Here is a 15,479-nt window from a genome sequence, read left to right as displayed (position 1 = left end):
TCTTACAAATGTAGTAACAGATAAACTTCTTTCTTTGGAAGTAGAATGAGTACCCCAAAACTGACATTGTTTTTCTTTTTTTGTGAGCCTCACTGCTTATGTAATGCCTGGAAATCACAAACACATCTAGTCCAACTTCTTTATTCCATAGATGCTTGTTTCTGATTTTAAAACTCTCATATAAAACATCTGCTGAGTACTATTGAACTACCTTATTTGCAAGTCATAGTGCCTTAGAATGAATGAGTTTGAGCACTTAGAGGTCAACTAGGTCTACTAATTTGTCATCCCAGCCAGCACCTTTCCAGAACACATCCTTGACAAATCTTGTTTCAGCTCAGGTTTTGGTGACTCAGTGCTTTGTATCCCCTTTTGGACAGCTGGCATACACAGCCCTTCCTTATATTTATCCCCAATCCCCCTCTTTCCACCTTCCACTTGCCCAATTCTGTCTTTTGGAACAATACAGAATGTCTATTCTTTGAATCGCGCCAGCACATCAAACAATTGAATGGCAGCTGACAGGTGAAAAAGGTTCTCACGGAACACAAGCGTCCACATTCTGTTCTGATTGCCTTTGGTTCTTCTTTCCTTGCTCTCTCTGGCTGACCGCTTTTCTTCTTTCTTTCCTTCAACTGGAGAAAACACAACCCAAGGGACACGGGTAAGTGCTGGGGTGAGAACACAAAGGGCCTTGACCTCTGCTGTGTAACAACCACAAAAGGGAAACTATCCATTTTCCTTCCCTACCGTCCCCAGCTGCCTTACCGACCTCGCCACCCAGATTCTTCCCATTCTGTGTGTTTATGTGTGTATGTGTGTGTGCGATCATTTCTGATCGAATTCTGGCCCCAGCCCTGGGCTCAATTTTCCAGTTGGGGAATGACAGAAAAGAGTGTTTAGTAAGGTTACGTAAACCTCAATTCGGGAAGAGGAGCCTAGCCCAGACGCCTTATCACCACGTGGATCCAAGATCAGCACCAGACTTCACTTGCCAGACACTCGGGCCCACAGCGCAGGGTGAGCTTCGCGCTCCGGCCACCAGGGGGAGCGCGTGCTCGCCGAGCCAGGTGTCCGCGCAAGGGCGTGGGCGTGGGCGTGGTCGTGGAGATGGGCGAAAGGCTGCTGGGCCCAGCGTCTGGGTCCCCGAGGAGCGCGCGGGTCGCGTTCCAGGCCATGGGCGACAAGTATGCCGCTCTGCGACGGGCCCGGCTGCATCTGGACTTCATCCACGCCAACTCGTGAGTGCCCTGGCGTAGCCGGAACGGGGGAGCCTGTCCACACAATGGAGACGTTTGTCCATCTCCTCATTCTACCATCCTGGCCTATCTCTAATAATTTCTCTCCCTAACACACTGATATTTTAAAGGTTAAAGTTGCCCTCCAAAGAGTAATTTGTATTTATCGATTCCAGCCGCTGTTGCATCCTGAGTCTTTCTGAAAATGTAGCCTCTATGAGGATAGGAATCTCACATTTTAGTTATTACTAGGGCACTGTTTCTTCTCTGTCAGGCCAGAAAGTACCAGTTGATAGAAAGGATGCAGCAGATTTGAAACCACAGAAATGGAAATGTAAAGAAGCCTGGCCTTGCTGCTTGGGAAAAACAGTGTAATTTTTTTTTTTTTTTTTTTTTTTGCGGTACGCGGGCCTCTCACTGTTGCGGCCTCTCCCGTTGCGGAGCACAGGCTCCGGACGCGCAGGCTCAGCGGCCATGGCCCACGGGCCCAGCCGCTCCGCGGCATGTGGGATCCTCCCGGACTGGGGCACAAACCTGCGTGCCCTGCATAAGCAGGCGGACTCTCAACCACTGTGCCAGCAGGGAAGCCCCAAAACAGTGTAATTTTTACAGACAACAGAATAAAACAAACAGGTAATATTCAGCAGATATTTAGTTTTATCTTGTTATCATGGAGAATGATATCAAGCTGGAAAGGATGGTACAAGTAATTTAAAGTTAACTGAGGTAGAAGACAAATGAAGAAATAGCAATTTTGAGCAAGTTGAAAAATTATAAGCTGAGTGCTGGAAAGACTATGAATTTTATCTTAGAAAAGTTCCTCAGCCTCGGTTTTGCATAGTTTCTATAGCTATTGCTCCCCACCCCACCCCCCATACTACCCCATTATCAGTTGGTGGTCTGGTAACTTAACAACAAAAAAGACAGCAGCGTGAAGCCACAGCAACAAAATCAGATACAAATTGGCGTAGTCTTAGCTCCCAGAGATAAAATTCTTATCTGAGACTGGCCTTAGTAAAAACAGGAGTGATTTTTTTATTCCTCCTTTGCCTCACCCCCACATCCAATCCATCATCAAGTTCTCTTCATGTCATCTCTGTGTCTCAAATTCATCCATTTCTCCCCATCTCTACTGCCATCTCCCCTCTGGATTTCTCATAGCCTCTATCTAAACTAGGTTCTCTGCTTCCCCTTCTTGCTCCCCTATGATCCGTTTTCCTAAAAGCTGCCAGAGTGAGCTTTTAAAAACTTAAACCAGATGGGTCACTCTTCTTTTTAATATTATTTATTTATTTATTTTTATTTTGGGCTGTGTTGGGTCTTCGTTACTGCGCGCGGGCTTTCTCTAGTTGCGGTGAGCTGGGGCTACTCTTCGTTGTGGTGTGCAGGCTTCTCATTGCGGTGGCTTCTCTTGTTGCGGAGCATGGGCTCTAGGCGCGCGGGCTTCAGTAGTTGTGGCATGTGGGCTTCAGTAGTTGTGGCTCATGGGCTCTAGAGTGCAGGCTCAGTCGTTGTGGCTCACGGACCTAGTTGCTCCGTGGCATGTGGGATCTTCTCGGACCAGGGCTCAAACCCGTGTCCCTTGCGTTGGCAGGCGGATTCTTAACCACTGGGTCACCAGGGGAGCCCCAAGGTGTGTCACTTTTCTTAAAACATGACAGTGGTTTCCAGTTTCATGGGACCAAGTATGAGCTCCTAACCATGGAGTAGGAAGCACCGCACGATCTGGCCATCCCATATCTTGATGTGATCTCCCCGTTTTACCATAGCCAGAGCAGACTGGCCTGCTTGGCTCTTTTCTGCTTCAAGGTCTTTGCACCTCCTGCTCTTGCTGGAGCATTTTCACTCCAGTTCTGCAAGGGACTGAGCTCTCATCTTTCAGGGTTCAGCTCATGTCTTCTGTGAAGAAAGGCTCTCCCTTCCTCACCAGTTACTCTTCCCCATACCTCTTTCTTAGTAGCATTTAATCATTATCTGTGTTATCATCTTTATATGTTTGTTTACTTGTGTATTTTTCATATCCCCCACTAACTTGAACCTGCAAAGTGTAAAGAACATGTCTGCCCACGTTGGCACATAGCAGGCAGTCAGTAAAAATCTCGAGTGAAATGGTACAGAAGCTTATATGGCATTTTTGGCGGGGGGATCAGAATGATTGCAGTTACTTTCCTGAAGGATTGTTTAGAAAGGCTTGTGGTTTGAAGTGCTGCTTTTGTAAAGCATGTCACCGACACTTTTCTTTTGCTCTGTTTTAGATTTTTAAGTACTAACTTTCTTTTGAGTGAAGGACACCTTTTTGCAATAATTGCATTTAGTAGGTTTATGCTTTTTTTCACGAACAGTGCATATTTACTAAAAGGCAACTATTTTATAAGAGCAGCTAAGCTCAGAAATCAGAGACATCTGATGTCTGCCATTAAAGGAGTTAGTTCTACTGTAGGGTATAATTAAGAGTCAAATGAATGGTGTACTAAGCAATTAGGATAGTGGTTCACAAACTTGTCTCTTCATTAGAAGCATAGTAGGTTTATTCTGATGACAAATTTGAAAGCTGACTGGAGTCAAGAGACCCCTCATCAGCATGTGTTTATAGCTTAAAATTCCAAAAGTAGATATATGTATTTTTTTCAAATAAATTTTTAGCTAACATATCATCCTGTGGCCTGAGGTATTTGGAGTCACTGAGACATTGCAGATTATCCTTCCTCCTGTACAAATGAGCAGATTTTTTTTTTTTTTTTGTTCTTAAGGAATTTATTTTTAAAATATAAGATTTACAATGTTTTGATTATGCAAAATAGCATAATGAAAATTAAACCAAATCAATAAACCAAAAGAGAAAGAGAACTTAGTTTTCTTGAGTATCAGTACTAAAATCATCATGGTAAGCCTCTGATGTTCCAATAATGTCTTATGTAGAACTAAGTATAATAATTTCAAACGTTTCACTTGTGGGTTTAATTTCTCATTTTCAACTTTTATGAACTGTAATGTAATTTATTTCAAATCCTATTACACTTAGTCTTTATACTGCAACAGCAGCAAATGGCCCATGTGCAATCAAATGTGGAACTGGGGCACAGCTTCTAGCCGCAGACAGAAATTACACACTGCACTCAGTACATCAGAGTACGTTATATTAACCAGAGCGTAGGGTTTAGTACACTTATTGCAGGGTTGGTATTTCTTTCCCTCTGAGCTGAACCAGCTGAGCTTCTGAGCTGACACACTACTGCTGTGGATAGTAAGGCTGCTGTGGGGGCTGAGGGAAGGGGTATGAAGGCTGCTAGGGTCCTGGGTACGGAGCCTGTCCAGGGCTCTGGTGATACACTGGCGGATATGGCATATTATACTGGCCGTACGCGTAAGGATTATAGCCCATGGGCATGGGCATCTGGCAATACCCGGGATACCCTGGATAGGTGGGGTCTGGGGGCCCCTGGGCCTGCAGAGGGGGAGCTGAACCAGGAGTTTGTGATGGAGCTGGTGCAGTGGTCCCAGTGCTCGCTGGAGCTGGAGCTGGAGCTGGAGCAGTAGCAGGAGGAGTTCGATTTGCTGGAAGCACAGGAGGTGGAGGCCGGGCTGGGGGCTGGGGCTTAGGAGGCGGCATGGTTCTCGGTGCTGGAGTTGGAGGCGTTGGCGTGTGTCCCCCTGCTGGAGAGGACTGATACGCAGGTGTAGGAATTGAAGGAGCACTAGGTTCTCTGGCGATGCTTTGTGAGCAGATGTTTTTTGATAAATGTGTCTCTCTTGCTTCTGCTACCTGTTTACTAAATATAAAAAGAAAATTGCCTACTGAATCTTACCTTAATGCTGCGATAAGGTTGCTGATTGACATATCTACAACAACAAATGAAAAGCAAGTGTGGGACCCTGAAGATGGCTTGATATCACCCCAGAGGAACATTCAGCCTTCAAAGTATAAATAAGGATGGCTATCTAGTGTGTTCTATTGCCCAGGACTTGGCAAGAGGGATACAGGGGAGAGTGACCACTGGTAATCTGTGAGATTATTTAAGGATCAGCGTTGTCCAAGGTGAAAAGATTGCACAGAAAAGTGTAGGTTAGTGGTGCAAACAGGGTCCCCTGCCAGTGCCTGTGTCTGCAGATGGAGTCTTAAGGTCTTTCAGTGAGCCTGGATTCTGATAAAGGTTTTTCAGAAGTAATTTGGCCTTAAATAATACAGCTTTAATGAAACATTCTCTAAAAAAACTTGAGTAAATGCTTATCAAGCAATTTTAAAATGTCAAAATTTGCTTTAAGTAAGTCAGGTCCTTGAAGTCTTTATTAGGAGTAGACAGGATATTTTGGCAATAGTGTTCTTAGCCCTGGCTTTGTCATGTACTTCAGAACCTTGACCACGCTGAGAAAGTAGTTTCTAGAATAACTCCATAATTGATTATCTGCCTAGAACTGGAAAACATTGTCTGAACATGTCTTGAACCTTTTACATTGATTACAGAGTTGGTTTAACTTTGGTTTTCCCTCTATCTCTTCATCAGCACCACTCACAGTTTCCTTTTTGGAGCACTAGCTGAATTGCTGGACAATGCAAGGTAAGGCTTATGTGTAAACAAAGGTTATTCAAAGGGACAAAGGAATTTTATGACATTAATAAAGTCTAGTCATATTAAGAGATGAAAATACGTTGTCATTTCCCCACTTGGAATGCTTTGTGACTTGATTTCCTATAAAATCAAGGTATTATAGGAAAAAGAACAGATGAAAGGAGGAATTATTCATCTTTATTCAGTTTGTATTTATGATCATACTTGAAGTGCAGGTAAATTGGACATCTGTTTTTTTTTTTACATCTTTATTGGAGTATAATTGCTTTACAATGGTGTGTTAGTTTCTGCTTTATAACAAAGTGAATCAGTTATACATATATATATATATCCCCATATCTCTTCCCTCTTGCGTCTCCCTCCCTCCCACCCCTCTAGGTGGTCACAAAGCACCGAGCTGATCTCCCTATGCTATGTAGCTGCTTCCTACTAGCTATCTATTTTACGTTTGGTAGTGTACATATGTCCATGCCACTCTCTCACTTTGTCACAGCTTATCCTTCCCCCTCCCCATATCCTCAAGTCCATTCTCTAGTAGGTCTGTGTCTTTATTCCCGTCATGCCCCTAGGTTCTTCATGACCTTTTTTTTTCTTCTTAGATTCCATATATATGTGTTAGCATTCGGTATTTGTTTTTCTCTTTCTGACTTAATTCACTCTGTATGACAGACTCTAGATCCATCCATCTCACTACAAATAACTCAGTTTCATTTCTTTTTATTGCTGAGTAATATTCCATTGTATATATGTGCCACATCTTCTTTATCCATTCATCTGGACATCTGTTTTTGTGTTTATAACCATGTAATAACAGATATTCATTTGGATTTTATTTGAGTTATGTATCAATATATACTATGTATTGAGAATTTAGATTTAGGTTTGGGCATTTACTGAAGTCTGCATCAAAGTGAATTGCGTAGTTAAGGAGAAAAGAGCTAAGTGTTGTTGATGCCCTGCTGTGTATCAGATCTTGTTCTAAGCTCTTCATGTACAGGTATTAACTCATTATTCTTGACAACAACACTTGGACCTGGGAATCATTATTTGAATTCCCCAGATGTAGAAATGGATGCACAGAGAGGTTAGATGACCTATTCAAGGACATACAGTTAATATTTGGCAGAGCTAGAATTCAAATTCAGGCTGTCTGGCTACAGAACTCCCTTGCCCCATTTTACTGTCTCTGACAAAGGTATTGATGTTTAAGGAAATCTCTTTAACAATTTAAGACCTGCTCAATAGTGTGTTTGTGAAGGAGTCAGTTTTTCAGCTCACTGAATATGGCATTTGATTGTTTTATATTTGTATTTGCCTGTAACAGAAGATTTTGTCACCTTTTCTGCAGAAAGCAAAGTCCACCCAGGGAGTAGTATGCGGTTGTTAGATAAGGGATCTCAGTGGGGAGATCTAAATTCCCTGCCACTGATTGATCGATGACTGTATTACAATGTTTTGCATTTTCCCCTCGTTTCTGGCCTTTGAAGGGAGGTGACTGAGTGTGACCACAGGGTGTAGTCATTTAACCAGCCATCTAGAACTTCCTGCACAGCCATGCTCAATGCTAAGTAAAAAGTCCCTAGCTCCTCTTTATATGAAACTCTGCAGGACTAATGGAATCACAGTCATCACAGAAAGGGAGGGAAGAGGAGAAAAAGAAATTTGCTTGGTCAGAAGAGCTGTGAATGCAACTTAGGTGGAGCTAACAGAGATGGGGCTACTACACATGAATGTTCATGGTTAGTCTCTGCAGGAATTCAGGGTTTCTACTGTTTGCTTCTGCAAACAGAGCTTTGAAGCAAGGCTCCTCCTGTATCCATTAGTCCGCTGTCCTACTCAGTGTCCATTTCCAGCAACTTAACCTCTGTAACTGTGAAAGAACACATTTGTCTCTTTTGCCTACTGTCTTTTCTCCTATAAAGTTGTTTCATTCATTCATTTCAACAAAGGAGGGCAAGTAAAATCAGAATGTAGAAGAAATAGAACAGTGGGAACGGTTTATGGAGTAGAGAGGGTGATTAGCAAAGAAAGATTGACTGCAGACCCAAGGGAGTGAGGGAAATGTGATCAATCAAGCAATTCTTCAAGCAGCATTTGTAAACTGGCAGCCCCCGAACAAGTCCAGCCTGTCTCATGTTTATTTGACTCATACTGAAAGTTTGCACAGTACTTATAAAGACTAAAAAAGAAAAGAAGGAATTGTTTGTAAAGTTTGAGAGGTGCCATGAGGTGCCACATACAAGAATCTGGATCCCATGCTTTTTTTTGTTTTTTTAAAGATTATACGTACCAACCTTGAGGCTGCCTTCCTCAGTGGGATCAGGTGTGTAGCAGGTGCACTCTTGGGACCAGCCTGTGTTTTCAGCTTTGCCATTCCCAGTGTTCCTCATGGCCAGCCTGAACTCTTTGGCTCCTCTGTCTTCAGGGGACACTGAAGTTTGTCACCACTGCTTAGATGCTAGTAATTGACAGCAAATGAAGCTATTTAACAGACTTACGCAAGATGCTCGGTTGGTCTTACAGAGGTCTTCATAAAGTCCCTGTGTTACTCTAAGACGTTATTTTATATCATTGTATTCAAGATTTTGATGATTTCCTGTAGTTGTCAAAATTAGAACTGGAAGGTATTAAAACAATGTTGTGGAAAGAGGAGGAAAAAATGTGACGGGATAGGAAGGAATTGTTAGGGGACTCTTCCTGATACAACAGATGTTCAGAGAGAAAGTACCTGGGCTCAAGTACAAAGCTTATTATGAAATGTCTTAATATGCTGTAAAGGTGAATGAGTGTTCTTTGTCTCATCCCATGGAATTTTTCTATGAAGAGACTGTTTCTATGAAAAAAACCTTTTAGTACAGTGGCATTTATCGAGCAATTATTGTATACATGGTACTTTGTATAACGTGTAATTATACAATGGAGATAATGATACCTGTGTGTCATGGGTCTGTGGTAAGGATTAGAAGGGAAGGTTTAAGATTTATTTGTCACATGGATAATGCCCAAGAAATGACAGTGGTAACCCCAGAATTTCTGTAGAGGAGGCACTTAGAAGCAGCAGTTGGCTAGAGAAAGGAGCTAAGGGACCAACTTTGTAGAACAAGTACATTGTACCTAGTCCAATTTATCTGGGGTAATTTTGGGTCAGGACTGATGGAAATTTTGGGAGACACTCAGATTTTCCCATCAGAGTCCCACTGGTTGTTATTAGTCTGAGCTTCCTTCTAGACTCTTCCTTCCTTCAACATACCCACTTCCTCATCAGCTAAGCCCTCATTGTCTTTCTCCTTTCTCTCATAGCCTTCATGTGGAAACCAGGATCTTCTGGCTCTTTCTCCTTTCCTTTTAAAGTTTCTACTTTAAAAAGTAATTTAAGAAAATACATAAATAATATCTGTGAATTGTAGAAAACTAAGAAAAAAAGAAAAGGCACCAGTAACCTCATCATTTGTTGGGGGGCGGTCCAGCATACTTCTCTGTGCAAGACCAAATATTAAATATTTTCACCTTTGTAGGCCATGTGTTCTCTGTTGAAACTACCCAACTCTACTATTGTAGTGTGAAGGCAGACTATAGGCAATAGGTAAATGACAATATGTAAATAAATGGTCATGGTTGTGTTCCAGTAACTTTATTCACAAAAACAGTTGGTGGTCCCATAGACCATGGATTGTCAACCTCTGACCTAGAGAAAACCACTGTTAACATTTGATTTCTTTCCTTACAGATATGCACATGAATATCATATATGTTCTTTAAAAATGTGATTATATGGTACACAGTACTTAGTAATTTCCTTTTTCTTTTTGTACTAAAATATGTCATGAAGGTCTTCATATGACTTCTGGATTATTCTCCAACCATTTTTTTTTAATGTTCATATCCATTTTCTTTAGCTTCTTGTGTAACTACCATGAAATTCCATCTCTTCTTTTAAATTTCTGAGTTTCAGGCTTTGTGACATTCTCAAATTACGAGTGATCATAGGTCTTAGTCTACAAATGCAGGGTGAAACATATTAGTAAGTGTTTTTAAAGCAATTTAAGCAGATTTCTCCATTATTTGCTATCTGACAGTAGATCATATGTCACATGAGCAATTCAGATTAATGTAATTTTTAAAAATACAATTTCATACTGAAGCAATATTTTTATATTGTTTTCAGAGATGCAGGGGCTGCAAGACTTGATGTGTTTTCAGGTGAGCAGATTTGCTTTCTCCTTTTTTCTTCTAATGGAAAAGCCTGTAGTTATTTAGATTTTCTTTTATTTCATGAAAATCAAACCACATTCTATAGATTTTTAATGTAATCTGAGTGATTTGTGAGTTCAATGACCCTGTGGGGAGCCAGGTTGAGAACAATATACTCTTTGAGTGAAATTGTACACTTGTTAGAGGGCTCATTTACAAAATTAGATCTTCCAGGGTTTTGTGAAAGCATCAGAGTGATTTGGAGCAGTCAGTTTGTCTGCCACGAGAAAACAGTTTTATTTTAAAATGCATATTAACTTAATGGTTATTCATAATTAAGTATACATCATTCCCAACATATCACAGTTTTAAAGTGTGTAAGTGAATGTGCAGTATGAATGTTTGAAGGCTATGAAATTCAAACCAAGCATGTTTTCTTTACTGACTTCATTTCCAGTCACCAAGTATTTATTGCACTTATTAGTTCATTTCACTGAATATGATGCAGAGGAAGTTAGGTTTTGTGATCCAGTCCTATAGTTAACACTACCTGGAGAAACACCTATGGTGATCCCCAACCCAGATTCTATCAGCTCTCCTGTAAATATTGGCTGTTGGTCACAGGCCAGAGAATGTGTTCCATGATATAAAGTCTTTATCATTATTTAAAAAGCAACTCAGTTCAATTCAGTTTTCTAAGTGTTTTAAGATTTTGTGCTAGGTGGGTGCTTCTGGTTCACGAGGAGGAGAGACATGGACATCTTGAGAGATTTGAAGAAACATAATAAATGACACTCTTCTTCCCTTTCTACTCCCAGGTTCTGAGAAGTTTGAGAAATCAAATAAGAGTCAGTCTTCATTGCTGATAAATGCTAGGTTGGACTGTGGAGCTTAGTGTGGGAGAGCATCGGGCACTCGCCCACCTAGTGGAGTCACGTTCTCTGCAGGCAGCTCGCTCTCAGAGGGAACAGGAGAGATCTGAGCAGAACCTTCTTAAGTTACTTTTCCCCAAATTACTAGTCAGATGAGTGAGCTCACTGCTCAGGGAAAAAATGGTCAAGGTACAGAGAAGGGCCCCTTTAGTACTGCTGATTGAACTCCATTCTGCATAGAAGGAAATGCCAGTTGTGGAGAAAAGGTGGTCTTTCCCTATATATCCAATTATATAAGAGTAAAAGAGAATAAACATCTCTTGCCTAGGAGAGACTCAAAGCATGGTGGGAACACGGAGAAAGAACACCCCATATTAAAGAGCCAGGGCTTGAAATATGGATGTGATTTGTGTCAGGTAGTGTAGGAAGAAAAGAATATTCCTGTCTGAGGAATTATTATGAAAAAAAGAATGGAGGTAGACTAGTTCAGAGACTCATTCATTTATTCAATAGCAGTTTACTGGGTATCTATTATGAATGAGCCAAGCACTTTTTCTAGGTGCTGGGGATAGAGCAATGAATAAAGTGTTTGATTAAGCCTGTGCTCTCATGGAACATGCATTCTAATGAGGAAAGATAGACAATAAAGAAGTGAACAAATAAATATACCAGGTCACGATAAGTGCTAAAAAAAAAAAACATAGTGGGATAAGAGAACAGAGAGTAATGGGAAAGATGTACTATTTTTCACGTGGTGCTCATGGAAAGTTGCTCTAAATAGGTGATATACCAGCAAAGACCTAAATGACATGAGGCAGTGAGCCATGTATATATTTGGAGAAAAAGCATCCAGGAGACAATGATGGGGCTTGGTTGACTAGGGCTAAGTGTTAGAGCCAAACGGATGAGCGCCTTGAATACCATACTAAGATTTTTTGTTTGTTTGTTTTTCTGTAGCCAGTGGACCATTCAAGAGTTTTGAGCAATGTCAGTTGGCAAATTATTCAATAGAAATGTGCTCTTTTCTTTTTAAAGAAAGATACTCTAGCAAGAGCATACAGGATGGTTTGTAGATGGTCTGTAGAAGTGTGAAAGAATGATAGCAGGGAATGGGGCTATGGATGATCCACACAAGATTATATGAGGATTTGAACGAAGGCAGTGGTCCTAGCAGTGGAGGAAGGAGAAAAGATTCAAGCTGAATTTCATTCAGAGCACACATATTATTGAAGGGTCGAAGGGTTGAGAAGAATTATCTGGAATCACAGAAAGTACAACAAATGTGATCAGAATTCACACATTATGTTCTTTTGGGTTTGTGCAAGACATCAGGCCATGGCAGTATTCACTTCACCCCACTTTCTTTAGCACTTGGCATTGTCACAAAAAATAAAAAAGAATCTTTGCAATTTGATTTGAAAGGGGCACTTCTTTCTTTATTTAGGTAATATGTGTTATTGCAGCAAACCACAATATGGCTATCAGCTTTTTGTTGCAGCAAACCACAATATGGCTATCAACCTAGCAAACTGATTTTTCTTCAAAAAATAAAATAATAAATAAACTAAGGCCAGGGCTTATGCACCAATAGATAGAATTGATATGGGGGTACATAATTAATCTAAGCATTGGACTAGTTTTTAAATAATTTACTGAGGCGTGTGAATTACTTTCCAGTCTTAAGTTTTCTTCAAGTAACTTGAGGGCTATAAAATTCAAACTGAATATGTTTAGCCATGGATGTTTTATCTTTCTGTGTATATTATTCTAGTAAACATGGATATGCATTCAGTCCATTTTTTTAGTGCTTACCAAGTGGCGGGCACTGGGCTAAGTGCTGAGTACACACAGTGCCTGCTTTTAAGGAATTGGCATCCTAGTAAAGGGATCTGTGGAAAATACTGTGTGCAGCTTCACTTTTATGGGTAGAAGGCCGTTGAGCTTTCATCACATCTCTGAGGCAACTGAGTCCCAAAAAATGGAAGAACCACTAGTCTGAAAGAGAAATAGATGCATGAACAGGTATTTGAATATACTTTGAAAAGTGGGAAACACAGATTAGAAAGGAAACATTCATTATGGGCACCTGATCACGTGGAAGGATTAGGAAGGCTTGCTAGAAGAAATCATGTATGAACTAGAGACCTAAAGGGAAAATAGGCCTTAACCTGGAGAATCAAGGATGGAAAGGATGAAGGAGAAGAATGTATAGTCGCTTGAATCTGGAGAGAACACAGGACACCCTGATGGTGTTGAAGAAATGTTTGAGATGTTCAAGATTAGTCCCAGGTGATTATTTGTGTGGAAGTGGAAGAGTGCAGTATGGGCAGGGGAGGGGATGACAAGAGATGAGCTTGGAGGGGTTCTTCAGAGAAACAGAACCAATAGTAGATAAATAGATATCTCTCCCTGCCCCTTCCTCTCTCTCTCTCTCTGTCAGTCTATCTATGGATATACATATAGTAGAGAGGGAGGAAGAGGGGGGATTATTTTAAGGAGCTGGCTCCCATGATTGTGCGGGCTGGCAGGTGTGGAAGCTGTAGGGCAGCTGGCAGGTTGGAAATCCAGGTCAGAGTTGACGTTGCAGTCTTGAGTTCTAAATCTTCAGGCAGGCCAGCAGCCTGGAAACTCAAGCAGGGTTTCTGTGTTGCAGTCTTGAGGCAGAAAATTGCTGTTTCTTTGGGAAACCTCAGTCTTTGCCTTTAAGGCCTGCAACTGATTGGATGAGGCTGACCCACATTATAGAGGGTATCTGCTTTACTTACAGTTAGCTGATTATAAATGTTAATTGTATCCACAAGTACTTTCACAGCAACATCGAGTTGACCAAACAATTGGACAACATAGCTTAGCCAAGTTGACACATAAAATTAACCACCACAGAGAGGTTGGAGGGTCAGGTGATGAAAGGCAAGCTAGATTTGTTAACTGGTTGGGTTGTACCCTGTGGGCAGTGGGAAGGCATGCAAGGGTTATAAGCAGGAGAGGAGTGAACTGCATGACTGGCTGCAGACTCTCAGCGTGCTCTGATTTGTGGGAGCAAGAAGTGGGGGAGCTGCTACTGGAATCCAGAAGAGAGGTGATGGTTTCCTGAACTAAGGCAGTGTCATGGGGATGGAGAAAGTGGTCAGATTTGAAAGATGTGAGGAGGTGGAATGGAGAAGACATGTTTACATGGGGCGAGGAGGTGGAGAACTTGATCTTGAGCCTTTGACTTGGGCAGCTGAAGCCTAATGGCAGAGAGATGCCATTTATTGAGCAGGACACACCGGAAGGAGGAGCCAGTCTGCTTGGAGAGAAGGTGCTGTGGTTTGTTTCGGACATGCATGCTTAATAGTTAGTAGAAATCGATCTCAAATACATAGTTTTAAGGAATTGAAACAAACAAGACCAAGCCTCTGAGTGGGTACTTGGGGAATATTAAATTTTGAGGCTGTGATTGTCTGTAGATTTCATGGGAATTTATAGAAAAATTAAACACTCTATTAAGACTCTTGGGAATTTTGAGCCTTTCCCACCTATTCACCAAAGAAATGCCCTGCTTTCTTACATGAGAACTATATACCAAGAGCTGCAAAATCAACTGTTGCAACTTCACAGGCTGAGGCTTGTGTTAGGTGGTTCCCAGTTCTGATAAACCTTAGGATAACAGGGAGGAGTTTTTATTCCTAAACTGCATCCAAGACCAATTAATTTAGAATATATCCCGGTGATTCAAATGTGCAGCCAAGGTTGAGAGCTATCGCATTGGGTAAAGAACTCAACAAGAGTTGAACAGTGGAGACGTGTCAGCCTTAGTCAGGGGACAGCTGAACAGAGCACATACCTAAAGCAGGGAGGAATATTCTGACACAGAAGTTGAGGTAAGCAGACCAGAGGACCAGGTAGGCAGAAGAACTGGGGAAATGAGATGGTAGGGAAGATACAAAGGGTTTGTAAACAGGAGGTGAATTAGAGAGAGGAGGGGGGATTACAAGTGGACATGTGAGCATGAAATTATGAACCCAGAAAACTTGGGTATGACTTTTAGATATGTATTTATAGATTATTTTGAACATTTAAAAAATGTAATTAGAGGTGACCATTGAACCCAGAGTTGACTTAACTGATGTGCTAGAAATGAATCTGTAAGGATGGAGTTAGTAAATCCATGGCTGCCTGGGGATGGGGTCGGGGGTGACAGGGCATGGGAGGGGCAGAAGGCAGAGACTACGAGGGGCACGAGGAAACACCTGGGGTGATGGTCATGTTCACTGTCCTGATCGTGGTGATGCTTCCACAGGTATTTACATATGTCAAAATGTGTCACATTGTACACTTTAAACGTGTAGCTTTTTTTTTTTTTTTTCTGTACGCGGGCCTCTCACTGTTGTGGCCTCTCCGGTTGTGGAGCACAGGCTCCGGATGCGCAGGCTCAACGGCCATGGCTCACGGGCCTAGCCGCTCCGCGGCATGTGGGATCCTCCCAGACCGGGGCATGAACCCGTGTCCCCTGCATCGGCAGGCGGACTCTCAACCACTGCGCCACCAGGGAAGCCCTAAACGTGTAGCTTTTTTGTGTGTAAGCTATTTCTCAATAAAGTTGTTACATTAACAAAAAAAGAAGAGAG

General features: G+C 41.7%; 1 protein-coding gene across 1 annotated transcript in view; it reads left to right on the top strand.

The window, feature by feature from the left end:
• The first annotated feature begins 1,110 nt into the window (after positions 1 to 1,110).
• The window catches only part of MORC1 (MORC family CW-type zinc finger 1), a 217,545-nt gene continuing 203,176 nt past the window's right edge, over positions 1,111 to 15,479 (top strand). The window contains 3 exon segments of the mRNA XM_060099828.1: positions 1,111 to 1,241; positions 5,741 to 5,794; positions 9,972 to 10,006. Coding sequence (XP_059955811.1) covers positions 1,111 to 1,241; positions 5,741 to 5,794; positions 9,972 to 10,006 — 220 coding nt within the window.

This window comes from Mesoplodon densirostris, chromosome 5, assembly GCF_025265405.1.
Source record: "Mesoplodon densirostris isolate mMesDen1 chromosome 5, mMesDen1 primary haplotype, whole genome shotgun sequence".
Taxonomy (NCBI): Eukaryota; Metazoa; Chordata; class Mammalia; order Artiodactyla; family Ziphiidae; genus Mesoplodon; species Mesoplodon densirostris.
Note: the sequence above shows the minus strand (reverse complement) of the source record. Positions and strands in the feature narration are given on the sequence as shown.